General features: G+C 51.1%; 7 protein-coding genes across 7 annotated transcripts; 3 read left to right on the top strand and 4 right to left on the bottom strand.

Annotated features, from left to right (window-relative positions):
- The first annotated feature begins 523 nt into the window (after positions 1-523).
- BGZ61DRAFT_458379 (uncharacterized protein) lies at positions 524-2,077 on the top strand. Its single transcript, XM_046246748.1, has 4 exons — positions 524-837; positions 936-1,365; positions 1,412-1,877; positions 1,928-2,077. The coding sequence occupies exons 1-4, from the start codon at positions 578-580 to the stop codon at positions 1,969-1,971; spliced, it is 1,200 nt and encodes a 399-aa protein (XP_046100094.1). The 5' UTR covers positions 524-577; the 3' UTR covers positions 1,972-2,077.
- Positions 2,059-3,455, bottom strand: BGZ61DRAFT_508611 (concanavalin A-like lectin/glucanase domain-containing protein; the record flags this gene model as incomplete). Its single annotated transcript, XM_046251962.1, has 3 exons — positions 3,181-3,455; positions 2,601-3,138; positions 2,059-2,555 (listed from the first exon to the last, which is right to left on the bottom strand). The coding sequence occupies exons 1-3, from the start codon at positions 3,220-3,222 to the stop codon at positions 2,059-2,061; spliced, it is 1,077 nt and encodes a 358-aa protein (XP_046100093.1). The 5' UTR covers positions 3,223-3,455.
- A 2,536-nt stretch (positions 3,456-5,991) lies between these two features.
- On the bottom strand, positions 5,992-7,791 carry BGZ61DRAFT_100161 (uncharacterized protein). The gene is made up of 6 exons (XM_046236817.1): positions 7,340-7,791; positions 6,981-7,269; positions 6,722-6,917; positions 6,518-6,658; positions 6,316-6,446; positions 5,992-6,253 (listed from the first exon to the last, which is right to left on the bottom strand). Exons 1-5 carry the CDS (start codon positions 7,615-7,617, stop codon positions 6,349-6,351), a joined length of 1,002 nt encoding a protein of 333 aa, XP_046100092.1. The 5' UTR covers positions 7,618-7,791; the 3' UTR covers positions 5,992-6,253; positions 6,316-6,348.
- Positions 7,792-9,091: 1,300 nt separating this feature from the next.
- BGZ61DRAFT_520961 (uncharacterized protein) lies at positions 9,092-10,391 on the top strand. The gene is made up of 4 exons (XM_046252472.1): positions 9,092-9,589; positions 9,663-9,753; positions 9,819-10,051; positions 10,108-10,391. The coding sequence occupies exons 1-4, from the start codon at positions 9,124-9,126 to the stop codon at positions 10,197-10,199; spliced, it is 882 nt and encodes a 293-aa protein (XP_046100091.1). The 5' UTR covers positions 9,092-9,123; the 3' UTR covers positions 10,200-10,391.
- Positions 10,392-12,688: 2,297 nt separating this feature from the next.
- Positions 12,689-14,621, bottom strand: BGZ61DRAFT_427317 (major facilitator superfamily domain-containing protein). The gene is made up of 3 exons (XM_046243695.1): positions 14,277-14,621; positions 14,126-14,228; positions 12,689-14,057 (listed from the first exon to the last, which is right to left on the bottom strand). The coding sequence occupies exons 1-3, from the start codon at positions 14,487-14,489 to the stop codon at positions 12,787-12,789; spliced, it is 1,587 nt and encodes a 528-aa protein (XP_046100090.1). The 5' UTR covers positions 14,490-14,621; the 3' UTR covers positions 12,689-12,786.
- Positions 14,622-14,872: 251 nt separating this feature from the next.
- Positions 14,873-17,021, bottom strand: BGZ61DRAFT_427315 (uncharacterized protein). Its single transcript, XM_046243694.1, has 5 exons — positions 16,567-17,021; positions 16,096-16,520; positions 15,412-16,048; positions 15,238-15,359; positions 14,873-15,188 (listed from the first exon to the last, which is right to left on the bottom strand). The coding sequence occupies exons 1-5, from the start codon at positions 16,979-16,981 to the stop codon at positions 15,018-15,020; spliced, it is 1,770 nt and encodes a 589-aa protein (XP_046100089.1). The 5' UTR covers positions 16,982-17,021; the 3' UTR covers positions 14,873-15,017.
- A 977-nt stretch (positions 17,022-17,998) lies between these two features.
- BGZ61DRAFT_458358 (uncharacterized protein) lies at positions 17,999-19,373 on the top strand. The gene has a single exon (XM_046246747.1). The coding sequence runs from the start codon at positions 18,132-18,134 to the stop codon at positions 18,981-18,983; it is 852 nt and encodes a 283-aa protein (XP_046100088.1). The 5' UTR covers positions 17,999-18,131; the 3' UTR covers positions 18,984-19,373.
- The last annotated feature ends 48 nt before the right edge of the window (positions 19,374-19,421 follow it).

Genomic DNA, 19,421 nt, shown 5'->3' with positions numbered 1-19,421 from the left:
TTTGGGATCGCGTGTAGATCATGTGTAATCGATTCCCAGTTTAGCTAGCTAAACAAAGCAAACCTGTGCCATAAGCCCTGTAGCGTATGGTCATGACTGGAGAGTCGACGTCCTTAGGGTTCAGCTATTTCCGAGCTATGAGGTTTAATCCACCGCGGTACGTTTATTAGAACCGCAGAACTTGTGACTTGTTCCGAGTGTCGCAATTAACAGGGATTCAGAATCGGGGCTCGGTTGTCTCAGCGCAGCCGTAAATCTTTAATGGAGGCGCGGGTGCACAGTCGACGATAATGAAGAGCGACTTACTGACCTGCACACCCCGCTAGAATATCTCCCCTTCGAAAGTATAAACAAATCCATGCTCACTCTTTTCCTTGGGGGTTAAAGTAAAGGATTCACGGAATTCGGGATTAGGGACTGGAAACTCGAACTCCGTCCGGTGACGGCGTTTGACATCACCGGATCGGTTCATCCCGGAAGGTATCCACAAGGCGCTCCTCCTGTCAGCCTCTGCTTTGTCTCTCCTCATTTCTCGCATCAATTCAGCCTCCACCGCTTCACCGCAAATCCCCCTGCCATGGTGAGTATCATTGTCAAAATCGGCCTCTCGGCCGTGGCCCTCCTCGCTGTGCTCTTCCAAGTGTGCCTCAAAGACGCGGTTTGGCTGGGCTTAGGGATCGGAAGGACCATCCAGCCTCTCTCCGACTTCCCGTACTCATGTCGGAGGATTGCAGATACTCGCATGGAGGCTTGCGAAGATATGTGGCTGTCCGAGTCAACTCGCCAGCTGTTTCTCGCCTGCTCGGATCCTATCTCTCGGTCTCACTGGTCGCCTAGGTAAGCCCGCATTCTACCAAAGTGGCGCGCGAAATCGCGTTGCACCACCTAACGGAGGTGGACTACAATGCATTGGTTCTCTCATGCTGACTTCTAAGTGTCGGTGACTTTAATCTTACTGGTCGTTCTAAAAGAGATGCCATGGTCGTATTGGACATTGACAAGCCTCTTGATGATGGATTTGAGCTGCGAGTCGTCAAGACGCCGGGATATACCGGAACGGCGGGTGACGGCTTGCTGAGCCTCGCAGGGTTCTCAGGCACCGACAACATTGACCAGGGTACAATTGAGTTATTCATTGTCAACCATCGTCCTTCGGTTGACGCTGAAACTGGCGAGTTCCTGGACCATTCGGCTGTTGGTGGCAATTCCACCATTGAGCTTTTCGAGACCGGACCAGACGCTACCGAGCTGAGGCACCTCCACACTTATGTTAGCAAGCACATCGCTACACCAAACCGAGTTGCTGCCGTAGGACGTGATTCGTTCTATTTCACCAATGACCACGGGCCAAACAAGCTTGGACTGGTGAGCGATGACAATCTATGTGACTGGACGTCACTAATCCAAATAGCAACACCTCCTCTCACCTATCCTCAGCACAGGGGATGTGACATTCTGCAACAAGGCCGGCTGTAAGCCAGTTGTTGGAGGACTCCAGTTTCCCAACGGCCTTTCCATGGGCCAAGACGGGCTATTGTACGTCCCCAACTCCCTGCCAGGCACCGTCGGGGTCTACCGCATCCTGCCGGACAACGGGCTCGAGAAGGTCGACGAGGTTTTCCTCGGGTTCAGCATCGACAACCTGTCCGTCGACAAGCACGGAGATATTTTCGCAGCAGCGTTTCCTGTGGGCATTGACATATTCAAGGCCTACAAGGATCCGTACAATGCCCGTCCCCCGTCTGCGGCTCTGCGTATGCGAAAGGACGAAGGCGGCTATGTCGTTGAGAAAGTCATCGAGGATGCATTTGGTGATGCACTCCCTGTGGCCACCACTGTGGTTCATGACGTCAAGACCGGGCGACTGTTTTTTACGAGTAAGTATTAGTCCATTGTGAATTCCTCCGTTCTTGCTAACCGCCCCCAGGTGTTATTGCGCCGTTCATCACAGTCTGTGAGCCGAAAAGCTAGTGTGAAACTGTACATACCTAAACTAGAGGACTGGTGTTCATAGACGTTGATTTCGAGAAAACGTAAATACCCCACTCAACATCTAATTCAAATCCATATAATAAAGCCCAGCGTTGTTGCTATTATCCAAGTTACCCAACCTCCAACTCGGCCGTCAGACATTCCGACGCCTGCATTATCCCACAGAACAGTAGTTTTTCCTGCGTCGGTTGTCTCATCAATGCTGCATACTGCGTTGCACGTATCCTCATCGCGCTTCGTCGCCCAGAAGTTCTCCTCCACCAAGTTCTTGGTTGTGGTATTATACAACACCTCGATCCATTGGATCTGCTGGCTTGCCTCATCGTTCATGGACATGTTGCCACTCCACGTGCCACCATCACTCCACGTGCCACCATCACTCCACGCGCTGAAGTGGAGGTCCGTTGCATCTTTCGGCGTCTGAAACTGTATGCTTGCGACTTCTTCGCCGTTGACATACCATTTTACCACTTCGGGGGTCCAGTCCAGGCGGTGTACAAGCCAATCGGACCAGTCCGGCGTAGTCGCATTCCTCGTCGCCCTTGGAATTTCACCGCCGTCGTCTGTATAAGACGGCTAGTTCGTGTACTGGATCTTATTCCGAGGACCACGGGTTAAAATCTCAACATCGGATTCCTGAATGTCGGCCAACTCCCCGGACTCATCCCGGTAGGTGTACATGCCGGTTACCGCCCCGGCGCTCCCAATAGTTCGTGCTAGCATTCGCATGGACACAAAGCGATAATTGTTTTTAACACTTTGGAATTCTGAGACAGTTTGAAAGCCTGGCATTCGCTTTGTCCGCAACGTCATATATGTGTCAGAAGCAGCGTCGTCGTCACGGTTTTCTTCGATAAAGACGTTACTCCGCGAATTGATCATGAGGACGTATGCATCGTTCGACAGTCCTTCACCTGGCCCGTAACTGTTGTCCCATGTTTGTATGCCCCACACGTCGGTCCAGTTGTCGTGGCTGAAATAATCACTCGAGTAAGGTGCCAAGTGCGCGGTTGATGAATTTGTCCTCACATCCGGGATGCCAGCGTATTGTGAGAGAGATCTAAAGTCGTAGAACATGCGTTTGGCATAGTACGTCGGAACGGAACCGTTGATGAGAAAACAATCGCAGTCGGCATCATCAACCAGCTGCGAGCTTGTAGAGTGTGCTGCAGCTAAAATGGCGAGTACCCGCAGCAGGCATGAGGATGAAGTGGACAATGATATCATCATTATTCAACAACGACGTGGACTGTATGTAATACTCGGCGATCGAGACGCGGGCCCAGGTTTCTTTTAGACAATATGATGTACTCATGTATAAGCAGAGATAATACGACAACAGACATCAACCTGGCGTGCTATCTGGCGCGGGCCGTCGCAGAGGGATCTTTAAAGACCTGCTTAAGTAAATCGCGCACCATCTCAGCATCAGTGCTGCGTCAGTTGCGGCGAGCCTGAGACACTGTGCAACGAGAAAGATGACAACTGAATCTTGGCTGCACGCACAGATCAATCGGATGGCGGCCGGGCTTCGTATTCACGGGGTTGACCGCATTGGCTACACAGAAGATCGAGTGGCGAGTTGAGTGGGGCAGCATCACTCCTCTGGAAGCACTAAAATTGCAGTGAAATATCTGCCTGAAAAAAGCGCCGTATCTCCCCTCCAAGCACTAAAATTGCAGTGAACTCTCCGCCTCATGAAGCTCCTCCAAGCACTAAAATTGCAGTGAAACTTTTCCATTTCTGCCTCGCGGTTTTCTCGAAGCACTAGAATTTATTGTGCAGCCAATGAAGTACCCCAGATCGGGTGGATGTAGGTATCCGTAGGGCGGCACCCAAACTTCCCTGGAGGCACTAGAATCGCAGTGCAAGATGACTTCCGATACGTGCGCGAGCTGTAGTGGCGCACCCGTGACCCAACGCCCCAGTAAGCACTAGAATTGCAGTGCAGCAGCATCATTGTGTTGCTCAACGAAGTGCATTGAAGAGACCTAACTCTAATACATGATGACCGGCCCCCCCAAAACCTTCGCCTGTAAACCTTCGACCAAGAAACCCTCTGCCCCCGGATGACTTATACTAAATGCTAAATCTCCTTTAATAGCTCTAGTAGCTCTAATAGCTATATCTTATTTTAGTTGATTCTTTTTTTTTTTTTTTTTTTTTAAAAAAACCCCCCATTTTAATCACATTATTTATAATTATATTTTTTTTTAAAAAAAGGAATTATTTAACTCTTTTTAAAATATTTTATTATAAATTAGATTAGTATAGCTGTATACCCTCCGGATCTATATACACCTGCCGCGTCCGTCGTGCCTCAAGCTTCTCCAACTCCTCTCGAAGCACGAGAATTGCACTGTAGTCCCTGGGTGTGTTGTGATGAAGGGGCCATCCACCTGGGCCAATGGATCAGCAATGATAATGAACTCTACTCCCCTCGAATCACTAATAAAATTGCATTGAAAAACTTCCACTTTTGAGTCATCATCCTGTGTTTAACTCGACAGAAAAACTACAACTACTTCTGGAGAGTATTAAAGTGGGCTATATATTATTAGCATATATCAAACCCTTCCTAAAGGAAACGTCGAAAATTTCATTACCAGTTTCAGGCAGTCACTTGGCAACCTGGCAAAACAAAAGATTCATGTCTGTTCTCCAATGGCCGTGGACCTCATACTCATATTTTCCTAGCACCTCCTTTCCACTGTACGCTATTGCTGTGTTCACGATCCACGACGGCGCCTCCATAACACCCCTTAAATCATATGTCCTCCAAAGTTTAGAGCGCTGCTCATACTTCCACATGGGGTAATCCTGTTCAGTCCAAAAACCTGCCCATGTTGAGGTAGAGAATGTAGATAAACATAGAGCTCCACATTCCGTCGGAAGTTAGTCAGTCAGAAAGTATGAAACCTCGGGATACCAAAGACATCGAGATAGTTGACTCACATGAATAACACCATGTATACGCCGTTATGGTTCTTCTCAAGATTGGAGTTCGCCGTTGAGTCGAGGGTAGCGTCCCCGTTACCAGTCTTTCTGTCGCGCGCGGGTTCGTCGGCGGCCTCGTTCAGCCGGGCAGCTTCGACATAAGGCCGTAGATGCTTTCGAATTTCGTTGGGAATGCCATAGCGTCCGTTGACTTGGCTGGCCAGGCCACAGAACTGGGTTTGCACTACCGTCTTAAACAAATCGATACCGACGCCATGCAGTGCTTCCGGCTTGTCGCGTGTCAACATGCGATATAGATCTGTGATAGTTACGGGGCTGCCGGGGATTGAAACCAGCAGCTCTGCAATTGACTGAATGAGGACTTGAGGTGCTCTTGGCCGGTAGTAGATCTCCTTCCATAGGCAACCGATGACCGCTCCGGGACTTTCGAGTTGGGACAGCACATCCATAGCTGCATTTTCTGACGCCTGCGCCACTGCCACATGGACAACAGCCCGAGCCCAGAAGAGGCCGCCGCCGACAGCGGACGTGGTGTTGCTTGCCGAATGTACCAAATCAGCGTAGTTTCCTGAGTCCTCACTCCATCCGCGTTGCTGGAACTCGTGGCGGACGTAGGTGGTTATTCCGGCTTGCATGTCGTCAGCCGTGTATTGAAGAACCGTGTGAGCCTCTGGAAAGTCTGAAACATGACGGCTGCTCAGGGCCACCTTGATCCTGGTTCTAGAATCGAGCTGCTGTATTAGCATCTTGAGTTTGCCTATCAATTCGACTCTGTCATCCTCGCAGTCGTGGATACTGTCGACGATGACCCATAGCTCGCTCAAACAGCTGACTATTTGGGTGAAGATGGGCCAGAGCTTCTCAAATGTAGTAGCATCACGGAACAGCTGTATGTAGTGCTTCTTGACGTGGAGGTTTTTGAGAAGAATGTCCGGCCGTTGTTCCAGGATCTTCCAGATCAGGGCTCTGAGGAGACGAAGACGAGTTGCTCGGAGAACTGGGATGCAGTGTAGCCATACTACAGGTGAGTTTTCGCTAGCCGAGGCACGCGCCTTTCCGCAGAGGAAGGCAGAGACGATCGTCTTGCCACTGCCGGGACCACCAACCACGCCCAGCAAGATGGAAGATCGAGAATGAGCCCAAGTCTCATACTGGTCCGTCTTCAGGATAAAGTCGCAGACCCCGTGGGTCTGGCGAGCCAGCTGGAACTGAAGAAAACTATCCTCATCCTTCTGCGCACTCGCTGAGAGCAGGTATCGCCTCAAATTTTGAGAATAGTTCCTCGCCACCGCCGTGTCGGCTTCTGCTACACTGTCAATAATCTCCGATACATTGGCTGGCTAGTTTGGATTCGGAACTACTAACGAAGTATGAGGAGGGCATTGTCTAATGGGCCGGTTAGTGAGTAGGCTGCTGGCCGATGAAACTTTCTTGCCGTGCGGACTCACGTTGCTCGTCTAGCCTAGCTTGTATTCCTTGAACTGCTACTAGAATGTCTATTACTCGTGAGAAGATTCATAAGTTCGCTGTGGCTTATAACGTTTGCAATATATGGGTGGGTACGCACCCGAATTTTGTGTCTTCATAGCCGCCATGTGGGAGGCTGTAGCGGTCCTATCAATAAGGTCAACAAGATATTTGATTCTCTCCCTGGCGGATTGGTATTTGATCTCGAAGGGGTTCCAGAAGGCATGGAAGATCCTCCGGTCTATAAATAGCGCCCACTTGTCAGCCTAGGTTGCCATGTACATGTTGTTGGGAGATAACCCACCAAGTCGGTTGCGCTTCCAGAAATCTATCATCGATCTTAAGACATCGACGATCTCGGCGTAGAGGTTGGCAACGACGCACAGCATGTGCTGTGTTGGATATAGCGTCTTGAATAGTTCCACCCGGCCAACACTGTCGGCTATCTCGGAGAGCATGCAGGTCAACTTGCTTTGGAGAGTGGTGAAAGACGAGGTGACCTAGGTGCCAATCAATCAGCCATCAGTCATTCGTGGGATGTACTCCAAGAGCTGCACACTTGCCTTGATCAGGAATACCATGGACGCCCAGACGAGGCTAACCAGCTGGGGGCTGTTTTGCACGGCTATGTCGACAACGCCCTTGTAGTGATGGATTCGCTGTAGCAAACGATCCATGTGCTGAATTGCGCACTGCTTGGTGGTGCTCTGGGCCGCCTGGGCGTTCTTGCACGCCACCAGCGCGGTAACCACATCCGTGAAAGTCGCGCATTGAGCAATTTGGTCGTATTCCTGCGAGTCGAGATTGAGTTGAAAGTGTTTCAAGGCGCTCTCGTAAGCGCCATTTGTGATGCTTCCGGACGGGCGCAAATCAGCGTGGTCGACCTCACCTGGGGGTCTAGACGAGGCCGCACTTTACCTACCTAGAGGGATCATGAGTCTCAGCGTGGACAAGGTTCTGAATGGAGAGCGCAACCGTGGCTCCGGGAGCGTCTGCGATAAGAGTGACGGAGTCCATCGAAATGGCAAGTGGCAGGCCGCAGGCGTTGCAGAGCAGCGGGATGTAATCGACAAAGACATAGGTCTCGTCCACTGCGTCTCGATCATTGCTTCTGTCCCGGCCGGACGGACTTGAATGGGTGGTGGCTACTAGCGTCGTCGCCTCACTTTGGGCGCCTCCTGCAAACACGGCGTTGTCCATTGGATTGGGGGTGGCAATGCTGCGAAAGGGGGGGGGGGGGGGTGGGGGCGAAAGGCTGGAAGAGCGCGGAAGCAGTCCCACGGCGCGTAATGCTTATAGAGCGACTGCGCTGTCCATGGGAGAATGTCGAGGTGTTGCCAATTCTGCCTTCTTTGGCAGTGTTGTCTGTTGCTCGTATGTGTAAATATGCATGTTGAGAGTGGCGGGTCGTGTGATGCGTGCCCGACCGCCATCGGCATCAACTGCGCCGCAGAGGGGTAACGTAGATTACGTCAGGTATTGGTGAAGTACTATTCTTGCCTTGTGAGTTAAACTTGAGGCTGCATGCCTCCAGCGTTCCGCGCTGGACCAGAGGAAAATATGGGCAAAGACGGCAATCATGGCGATTTCGGTCTTGAAGAGCCTAAAGCTTGACATGTACATTTGCAAATATAGATTCGTCATCCTGCATCCTGCCTCCTGCACCTAGCTGACACCAGATGCTAACCCCGTTACAACATGTCTCATTCCTTGGTCGTGTGTCCAGCTACCCGCGACCGCCACCACCAGGCGTGGACCAGTACAAAGTATCTATCGTCGGAGGCCGAGGAAATTTATTAGGCAGGCGCATCCAAGGGCCCCTTCTACAGCTTCACTCAACGCAAGCCGGCTTGGCAATGCTGGTGCTCCGCAAAGGGAAATTCGTCATCGGCATCAAGCCTACCGGGCTCGCCCCCCTTCCATGAAGACATCGAGTCTTCGACGCAGCTCTTTCGGGTCGACAGACGGTCTCTCGGCAGCCCCTGCCGAGTTCGCCTCCTTATTGGGGCCATCACAGCGATCGAATGGGTTGTTGCCGCTGCTTTTTGACTTTATGAGCTGAAAACTACAAGACTGGTTGCCTTTAAAAAAGGACTGACTAACGCTTCGGCCTTGTATATACCCTGGAACGGATCCAGGCATCGGTCGTTGTCGTGTTCTGGATAGCGGCCCTGCCTTTCGCCCGTCGCTATTTGGAGATAGCGCTCAGCGAGCATCTGCCGTGCCCAAGGCCGGTCGGTAAGAGTGCAGATATCCTGAAGCTCACTGTGAGCCGAGACGTCCGGGACTAGGATCTTCCATGGCTGAGTTTTGCCGACTTTTGCAGTCAAATCCATTTAGAAGTCGAAATAAATTAAGGTTGACACTGGGCCGAGGCGAGAGGCGGGAGGAGGCGGTAACGAAGCAGTTTGGCTCGTGGATGATGCGCCCAAGTACTTGTACACCGAATCGGGACCACAATCAGCAACAGCGCGAAATGCGACGTACGGCTGCAATGGATCGCACCATAAGCAAGGCGATACGGTGCAGGAGAGCCCCTCCAATCATCCCTCTCCACGTGGCTCGCCAAGCATGACCCGGATGTTCACGGAATCCTTGTCAAATGATTCCCGGCCGGCGAGACACGTAAATATACCCGGTTCGCGCTCTCATGCTGCATCAAGTAGCGGCAGAAAGAGCGTATGCTCATAACAGGGCATCGAAGTCATGGCATCCAAAGCTGAGCCAGCCATCCCCGCCTCCCAGCGTGTGCTGGCCTCCATGTCCTTCTTGTGCGACCTCAAGCTGTATCTGACGGAGAAACCATATTTCATCATTGTCAGCAAAGATCGAGATTCAGACTCCGTCATAACTAATATCGTCATGGATCGCTATCGCAACATCCCTGTCACGGATATCCGTGGCTATGAGCATCATTTCAGTCTAGATATCCATGGCTTTCAGCTCGCTCGGCAGCCTACTCGTCTGCACGGCGAAGACTTTGATTCTCCGTCTACGGTCGAGAACGAGTATTTCCCGGAGGTGGAGGCATATCTGAGGAAATTTCTCGGAGCCGAAGACGTTCGTGTCATGCAATCGGCCGTTCGAGAACGACCTCTCGGGTTCCTCGAGACCGGTGGAGGAGGGGTTGTGAAAGATGGCCGGAGGAAGCCCCTACCCGGGGTACATATCGGTAGGTGTTTGCATTAATATTCACCACGAGAAACTTCAAATCTCCGTTGTAGTCTTAACAGAACATCCTCTAGACGCATCTCCACAAGGTGCAGTGAAGCGTATCCAAAAACTTTGGCCTTCAGAGGTTGAGTCGATCACAAAAAGGCGATTTCAAATCCTGAAGTAAGATGTTCAATCGTGTTTTCTAACTATCTGCACCGTTTGCTAACTTCTGTGGTTCCTTTCAGCGTTTGGAGGCCGCTTCAACCGTGTCTAAGAGACTGGCCACTGGCCCTGTGCGATGCACGAACCGTCTCTCCCGACGACAAAGTAGAAGCAGATTTGGTCTATCCTGGCTTCGAAGGTGAAAACACCTTTCTATACTTCAGTCCAAATTTGGATTTCTACTTCGTAGACTGCCAGAGCCAAGATGAAATATGGATTTTCAAACAGTACGACTCCAAAGACGGGGTTGCGAACAGTGAGCATTCAAATATTAGTGACAATTACATCATGACATGACTCACGGTACAACAGGCACGCCTCACGGCTCCTTTCAAAACCCTCGCCCGGGAGCAGATAAGCTACCACGTGTAAGCATTGAGGTGGCTGTGTTGGTAGTGTATTGAGCAACTCCTGCCTCTTTCATCGTATTACTGAACGAAACACAAGTGGCGCCTTTGGTTCGCATGTGTGGCCGCTTCTTGGCCCTTTACTCTCGGCTTGATCATGGCTCAATTCATCTACTTGCCCTTTCGCGTAGTTGCCCTCTAAGACCTCCTAACCCCATTTCTGGGTCCTGAGCCTTTAAGCTGTCTTCGTTGGTGCCCTTCAATTTGGCAAAGTTGAGCTAGGAGACCATCTTGGATCTTTTTTCTGGGGTACAGGTTCTGAATATTAAAACCAGAATTATTCTATATCGAGCAGGAAAGAAATGCAACATTGCTAAAGACTAAATGTGGGCCATCTTGCATAAACTTAGCATCAAAAGGAACATTAGCGAAAAGAAATCCAGCCGAAGACCGAAAACAGGGCCAGGCCCAAATTAGGGGCCTATACGGGGATCGGTGAACTCCGGCTCAGCTCTTTCTCAGCGCACCTTCGTTATCGCTCAGCGGCGACTTAACGGCGGCTCACCCTTAAAGCCGCGGCGAGAGCTCAACTCTACATCCAAAAACAGATTTTGATAGACTTGAGTTTCGTCTGTGACTATTGTGGTACTTTGCAGTGTGATTTTAGAAATCGCGCGGCACTTCATCCTCCCCAATATCCACCTACTTGCCGTTAGCGCACCTCAACTCCCTTGGAAGCAAGAGAATTGCTGCGCAGCTGGAAGCCGCCGACCTGAGTCAACCAGAAATGCCAATGAACCTAACCTCCCTCGAAGCACCAGAATTGCAGTGCAATACAGATGCTTACCTCACTTTCATAGGCTTGGTGAAGCACCCCACCTCCTCTGGAAGCACTAGAATTGCAGTACATGCCTTATTTCCAAGGCTGCGTTGTTCAAACCGGAACGCCCCAACTCCCAAGGAAGCACTAGATTTGCAGTGCAACGGCCTCAACAACAAAAGCACCAATAGTGTGACACCCAAACTACCTTGGAAACGCTAAAATTGCAGTGCAAATGGATCCACTGGTGCCATGAGCTGAGATTCTCCAACTTCTCTCGAAGCACTAGAATTGCAGTGCAAAGCCACCACTGACGGCGATGAAGAAGCACGTGCAAGCCTTCCTAAGTCCGTAGCTTTGTGCAAGCCTGGCCTTGATGGTGTGTACCTCAACTCCCCTCCAGGCACTAAAATTGCAGTGAAATAGATGAGGCTCTGCCGGCACGTTTGATGGCTCATCTAGCCCCTCCAAGTACGATAATTACAGTTAATCCGTAATGCAGCACCCAAACTCCCCTGTAAGTGCTAAAATTGCAGTGCATGACAGCCAAGGTTGCACCTAAGGTGACAGCTAATGTGACAACCAAGGTGACACCTCAGGTTGCGCGTGATACATTTTACATATATATAGAAATGTCATGGCCAGTTTTCATGCCGTTCTGTCGTTATGTCGTGACTGGGCTCGACAGTAAAACTACGCCATAATACACATTATTCTAGGCCATCAGTTGTTCAAGCTTGAAGTTGCCGCAGTTCTTATAAGATATCTGAGAGTAGAATGTTAATGCGTAACGTGACGAGATTCTATAAGATTCCTCTCGCGATGAAGCTGCAATTATCTGGCCTCTGTATTCGCCGAATCCAACAATGTTGCCTTTGTCACTGCTAGACCATCCTCTGATAATAATAGTCTCGCCATCCTCGAGAAATGTCTGTTTTTCACCTCCCATCCGGATTGGCGTCTTTCCCCCTTTAGTTTGCTTCAACATGCTTCCTCGAGCCCCTTGATCCGTGCTTGAGATATTTCCTGACCCTAGAAGGTCACTGGCGTTCAAATTACACCCCGTTATCGTATGATGAGCAATCATTTGGGACCAAGACCACAAAAGGTTCCGAGAGGACGTGCGGGTTATTATTCCCTGTTTGCCTCGGAGCGCTAAACTTGCAGTGCTCGCCTGATCCACTGGTGCCTTCCCCATCCCTCTGGAAGCATTAGTATTACAGTGCAGCTACACCGATGTCCAGGCCCCCACGAGTATTAACCAAATCGAGCAACCCAACTCCCGCCAAAGTGCTAAAATTGCAGTGAAGTGCCTCGTTCTGCACGCACTGTGGGGCTACAAGCTCGAACACCGCCCAGGACCACGAGAGTGCCTCGCAGTCTTGTGTGCACCTGCAGGCCTCTCTTGCATCCCACCAAAAATAGATAATGAACCCAACTCCATTCAGAGCCTAAAATTGCAGTGAAAGTGAGGCGGCGAGGCGGCGAGAATATATATACTAAAATTTATGTTTGCCGGCCAGCGCACTTTGGCCGATGATTCAATCACTCTTTTACATACCGGTAATAGTCTCCCGCTAACCAAAGTTCAGGGGTAAACCGTTGTATGTACATGCCCGCCATTATGTCCATATTATGACTAGGCTCAACAGCGAGACTACTGGATAGTGCACACCATGCCAGGCAATCAGTAATACACGTCGGCTTGTAACCGGAGGTTGTTACTGTCAATTTCATACAAGCCCGGCACACTGTTATATAAAGGAAAGGGATTGAACCTGGGTGCGAGTAGCAATACCCAAAGCAAAAATTAGTCTTTATATCCTAGATGGGATAAATAAAGAACGGATTCTCCAAGTCGGTTAAATCCAGCAGCGCAATGTCAACCTTCCTGCGCACCAACACGCCGCCTTCATCAAGCTGCTCTACTTCTCCCAGTTGATGCCCTCTCCTCTCCTCCTCAGTCAAGCCCGCTGCCCACGCCTTACGCTCGGAGTTCCTTCGCTTCAAGATGAACTGAATCACAAACAAGATCGCCGGCGTGCCGGCCCAGCTAACGACGATCTGCGCAATCCAAGCGCCGTAGTAGCGAGGCGCGTCACTCGGAACCCAGATCTGCGGCGAAATCAGATTCGCAACGCTGTAGCCAAGCATGAACATGACGTTGCGCGTCAACTTCTTTGTGTAGCCGGCCGCAGACGACGTGGTCCAACCCAGCGCGATGATGTACGTGTTTCCATATGTATGGCCAGCGAGGAGAAGACATGCGAGCATGCCAAGCTTTTCATCCCAGTCCATGGCAACCATGCCAATGCCACCTGCGATGGCGGGCACACACCACACCAGTCCATGTAGAGCGAGGTTTGAAGGCCAGAATCGGAGGGCAAAAGTACCCGCGAGACAGACGAGAATGCCGAATCCGCCACCTGCAGCAGCTACCAGGGTTGATCCCAAACTAGTGACGCCAAGCGCTTTGGTGATCAAGTTCTGCTGTCCGTATGTCAGGTTGTTCGACAGCATGAGTGTAAAAGACTGCAAGCAGAACAGCCACGACACCGGATCGCGCAGCGTCTCTAGGAATTGCTCCTTTTTAAATTGCTTCTGCTCGATGGAACTCTGGGTCGATTCGTGCACTCGTTGAATGGTGTGAACCTTCTCCTCGAGCGTCAGGAACTTGGCCTCCGCTGGGTTGCTTGGATAGTGAAACCACACAACAATGGAGAGCAGCACCGAAAGGCCGCCTGTAATGACCATGAAGAGTTTCCAAGGGAGAACGGAACTCTTGCTCCATAGAAGGCCGTAAGATATGAAAGCCGCGCAGACTGGAGCAGCCGCCGAAGTTACCCAGAGAAAGGGTTGCAAGAAGGATTGTTCATGACGGTTGAAGAACATTCCGATGGTCATTTCCATGGCTGGAACAACGACGGACTCACTGGCACCCAAGAGCAACCGAAGGACGACGAGACCGGCATATGATGTAGCAGCGCAGTGTAGAAGCACCGTAACTCCCCACATAAAGACAAGACCAGCGACAAATTTTCCGAACGGCAGCTTTTGCATAGCATAGTGTCCAGGCCATTGCGCCGCGAGATAACCTACGAGAAGGATGGTGAGACGATGTCTTGGAGGGATATGAAACCGGGGTATGTATCGAATAGCTTACCAACGTAGAAGAACGTTCCAAGGTTATTATACTGTGCCTTACTTATGCCAGTCTCTTCAAATAGTCCCAGAATGGCGGCATATCCGAGAGTTGATTTATCAATCTATAGCCGGTTAGTAGATGATAGCTTTATGTTTGTTCTCAATCTCACAAAGAGCAGCAAGTTTATAGCTGACAACAAGCCCATGACATGCAAGTACAACTTCCATTGTAACTTTTTCTCCTTTTCGGGAGTCAACGGGCCAAAATCCTTGCCATGGTCTTCGACAATACGCAGCGTCACATCCGCATATTTCTCAGAAATGACAGCCGTTTCTCCGGGACTCTCCTGATCTGAGACTTGTTTCTCGCTTGGAGTACCCATATTCAGTATTCCCCGTGTGCAAAAGAAGACAAAATGGGTGAAATATCTGAAAAAAATAAGCTGACAAGGTTCAGAAAGTGTGCAGATGGAAATCCATTTTAAGTATCATTTTGAACTGCGCGTATTATTGCGTCGCATCGTGAGCAATACGAATGTATTATCACGACAGTGAAGGTCCCGGCTTTGCGGCAAGTAAATGGGCCGTTTTACACACCCATGTCCCTATCTAGCATACGAAATTCCCCATTCAAGACTTCAACCCATCGAAAGAATTTATTGCGACAATAAGTGGACCTCTTGCGTGATGTCACAACCCAATTAATACCCGCTTATGGCCGCATGTTAACTTTTACCCAGTCACCCTTATTGCATGTTTGCCGACCAAAACTACTGCTTTTGGTAGATTTGTGTCTCTGCTAACCGGTATTGGGTACAGTTGAGCAGAAGAAGTGCTAAGTTTTTACGTCAGGGTTGTTTGGTGTACTATTTGTTCCCTAGCCCTAGGCCTCCCGTATTCAAGACCCATTTTCACTCGATCTTGCAAAGACGCCCATCATGCCGTTGTTTCCACCGCTCGTTACCTACGCACGGAGCACACCACAAAACATCATGAGGGTCAACCGACCGCTTGATCTTCAACAATCGTTCATAGTTATCCCCCCAGAAGGTGTGCTGCCAGTCGGACTCAAATGGAAGTGCCTGTTTAGGTTGTTAGCTTGGGAAGAGGAGAATGGCATAATAGACCAACTTCGTTAATGTAAGCACCTGTGTCCGGAGCAAGTCGACGCAATGGTTCAAACGCCTCGTTAAGACTGTTGATGGCCTCGATCCTTGCGGTTTCGTTGAAGGGAGGGAAACCTTGCGCAGTAACTAGGAAGCCTGAATTAGTATGGCAGATGGTCAAGAATGTATTCCGGCTTACGTGAGTGCACATATGACGTCCGCCAACCCGGATTCACCGCGTCGCTACCGCCTCGAGGCTTGGCGTCATGCACGCCTTTCCCTGAGACGATGAACGCCCCAAGTCCTCCCGAAACACTCATAGCTGCTTTGACTGCCTTTGCCAAAGAAGCTTGGTCGTGTTGCAGCGCTGGTTTATCAAGAAGTCTCGAAACTAGGTACGAGCTGTTCCCCGCGGTTCCTTGGTCGTAGTGGTCGTCGAACCATTCCAGAAACGAGCCATAGGCGACGTTGCCTACGATCATCTGCACACCGCCAGACCAGCGTGTCTGAATTGTCTGGTTCAGTGGGGCCAAAATATTGTCTAGGTACTGCGTGTCTTCGGCGTCTTGGAGAATAAATTGTCCCATGACTCCAGCAAGCTCTGCCGGCGCACCGGGGGAAGGCATTGGGTTTGGGATGCCAGATGTGATGAATGAGTAGCCGGAAAGACCTGCGTCTCCCAAGGTCGGGAACATCGAAAGCGTGTATGCAATGAGATCGTAGAGGAATGGGGCGTCTGGGGTGGTAACAAGCAGCAAGGCCGAGCTGAGCAGTTTCGGGGATGGGTGCGTCTTGAGGGTTACTTTTGTGAGAACGCCAAAGGTGGAACCACCTCCCTGTGAGTTGTTAGTGATTTAGAGGTGGTTTGGGTTAAGGAACTTACTCCGCGCATTGCCCAGAACAGATCAGAGTGCTGGTTTTCGTTGACTGTGAGAATCTGGCCAGTCGGCGTAACCAGTTCCATTTGCAAGACCTGATCCGCCGCAAGACCGTAGCGTGGCGCGAGGATGGAGTGGCCACCTCCAGTGATATAACCGCCAATTCCAACTGTTTTCCCTCCGCCGCCAACGATGGTTTCATTGAATTCATCTGTGGCGGAGTAGATGTCGTACATCTGGGCACCTGCACCCACAGTGACAGCGTTGCCGGGGATAGTGGTATCGCAGCCATCCAGTTTGAAGGCTCCCTCGTGGTACTTGATATCATTCAAGTGGTGCGTCCATAGTGACAGTGCACCTGGTGCGATAGAGCGACCCAAGTAATCATGGCCTGTGTTCTTGACGACCAACCTAACCTTGTGCTTCCGGGCTGTCAGATTGTTAGGACCCTGTTACACAATGAACGAATCACTTACCAAAATCAATTCCCAGCTTCACATGCTCCGGTGTAGTCGCATTTACAACATAGGCAGGGTATCCACCAGCACTGCAGGGGAAATATTCATTGGGCAGACATGTGTCGTTGGTGAACTGGTCCCACATGACGGATACAGGGTTCCCGCAGTGATATTCGTAGACACTCCAGTTAGATTTGGCGTCTGAGCAGGCAGAAGGGTTATAGTTTGGCCAGTCTGTATGGCACACGGCCGCAGGAGGGGTTGGCTGGAGCAATCTTCCTCCTAGTGACTGGTTGAGATGATTCCATTGTGTTTTAGACGGCCAACCTGGTGTTCCGGGGAAAGCCTTGCAGCTCTTATGTGGGAGATGTCCTGAGATGGCACATGGCGCAGCGCAAATGGCAGACAGGACAAGTTGAGAGCGGATGTGCATGGTCAGAACTGTGGTGGAGAAAGCACATGGAGGGGGAAAGATGATTCCAAGCTATAGAGAAGAGATGGACAGGAACAATTACAAGGAATTAGGCTGTCTTATATGTAAACAGCGCCGATGATGATACCATGCCTTCAGAGCCTGACGTCTGGATGAGGGCTTGGGTTTAGCCGCACTGGGTCAGATGCTGCGAATGTACCGTCATGCGAGCTAAGCAACGGTGCAGAAATGTAACGCACCCACCTGGAATGGTGTCAACAGCCACTGAACAGCCAATCTGAGGCCTTGGCTCACCAGCCACCTATGTCACCAGCGGGCAGAGTTACCATTCGCACACTTTCGTATTGATCGTACCTGAAAACGTCCGCTGGGAAACTCAGCCCTGCAAGACATGTGCGCTAAGACACAGTGGGGACGGGACGATGTCTCGGGTGGCTTTGCGGGGAGCACGCTGCACCACGGGGCTCGCGTAGAGTGGGAAACGAAGAATACGATGCTGGACGCTAAGATTTCTTGGAGGCTGTGCTGCCATGCACATCAGGCAGTCGGTGTAGATGATTGACATGCAGTAAGCCGATGATGGACATGCAAAGGTGGAATTTAATCGCCGTGCAGGTCTTGGTCGGCGAGAAGGGAGAGAATTGTACATGTCATGCCGGATGGTTCAAGTCCCGCTGTTCCGTGTTGTGTTAGTGGGCGGTCTTAGTCGGCAGTGCCCTGTGGCTGACTGCAGCCAAAACAAACCCAAAGCAAGAAGCCCAACGGTCATTCGCCGCCTTGTCTTGTCATCCTACAGGCTGATGATATTTACACCGTATTTTAATAACGTGAACTCTTAGAAGAACCCATTTACAGAGTCCTCCCCCGGAAAAGCGGCACTGTTCCTGGCCCTATCAGATGACGCTAACCCGATCTGTCGCAGCCTCGGGGCATGGCACCTAATGCACGTTTTGTTCGCTGGCAGACTAGCCCGAATAGGCAACGCAGGCTCTGCCCCTAATTATCGCAACTCATCCCCATCACTCCACGCGCCGGCCTCGTTTTTGCTCATTGTTTCGCGCCGCATCTTCGCTGTCTCGCCGCACCATGCGGACTGTCATTCCTTCCATGTCCCTCTGATCGCGTTGCGGTCACCGTCATTCCTTCCAAGATGCGGCATCTCGGCCCGCTAGCTCCGGCGCTCCCGCTCCGGCCCCGTCTCCGTCTCCCGCTCCGGATCTCGCTCTCTCTCCTCGTCCCGCTTCTCTTCTCCGTCTTGGCCCACACCGCTGCAGCCAAGTCCAAGACAGTCTGGGTCACGCCCCATGCCAGCTTCTCGTCGTCCATCGGCGTGCTGGGCTGCAAAATCGACACCGATCGCGTCGCCTACTGGCCCATGGCCGTCGACTGCGACAACATCTGCGTCGCCCTCACCTACGCCGACCGCACCGTCCACCTTCTGCGTATCGACCAGTCCGAGGGCGCCTACGACGTCAGCTACGATGCCTGGAACTATCTCTACACTGGCTATGCGGCCACCGACAAGCCCACTGCCGGCGGCGCCATCGAGATGACCTACGAGGCCGTCGACGCGTCCAAGTGCGACGACCTCATCGACACCAAGGGCAAGAAGCTGCCTCTCAGCGCCGCCAACAGCATGAACTACCTCGCCAGCTGCCTCGATCAGAACGACACCTACGTCGGCGAAAACTACATTCTTTACAACATCCTCGACTCTCTTTGCACCATGGGCTTCGACGAAACGTGCACCCTCGACTACCCAGCTCAGAACCAGGCCTCGTGTCCCCACACCCTTGGGCTCTCAGCCGTCTTGAACAACACGCCAGTGTACAACATCATGTATCCCACCGGGGAAAAAGTCCTGGCGTCAACAGGCGAAGTTGTCAACGATACCGCCGACGACACCAGCAATGCTGACGAGGAGTCGCGTGCTCCTCTCACCCCATCCGCCTTCAGCTTGATGCTGTTGATGCTGGTCTCGTGCTTCCTGTACGCCAGCTGAGCTCACGCCACAAACACAATCATTTCTATCAATGGGTTCAGGCAACAGAATTATCAACAAGCGCAGCCCAGGATGGCACAATGAGCACTTTTGGGGTGGATGTTTGTTCAAGCCATGGTTTTGCTGATTACGGAGTTGAGGGGCTTTGGGGGTTCGAGGTTTGGTGCAGTCGTGATACCCAGTTTTTCCCTTCTCATGAACCTCACAATTAGTTCTATTCTGTACACTCCTTCACTATGCTGCTCTCTCCGTCAGTATTGGAATTTCGGAGAGCTGGAATCACTCTTTTACAGCTACGAGCATGAGCACTTGACGACAGGGATTTATACCAAGTTAACACTTAATTTCAATAGTATATATAGTACAATGTTGATAATGTTTTACACGTCACTTTATTTATTGTTCTTCATCGTCCAATACCAGCTAAGAAAATGCATT

The sequence above is a fragment of the Ilyonectria robusta genome (genome assembly GCF_021365365.1).
Source record: "Ilyonectria robusta strain PMI_751 chromosome Unknown BGZ61scaffold_20, whole genome shotgun sequence".
Lineage (NCBI taxonomy): Eukaryota > Fungi > Ascomycota > Sordariomycetes > Hypocreales > Nectriaceae > Ilyonectria > Ilyonectria robusta.
Note: the sequence above shows the minus strand (reverse complement) of the source record. Positions and strands in the feature narration are given on the sequence as shown.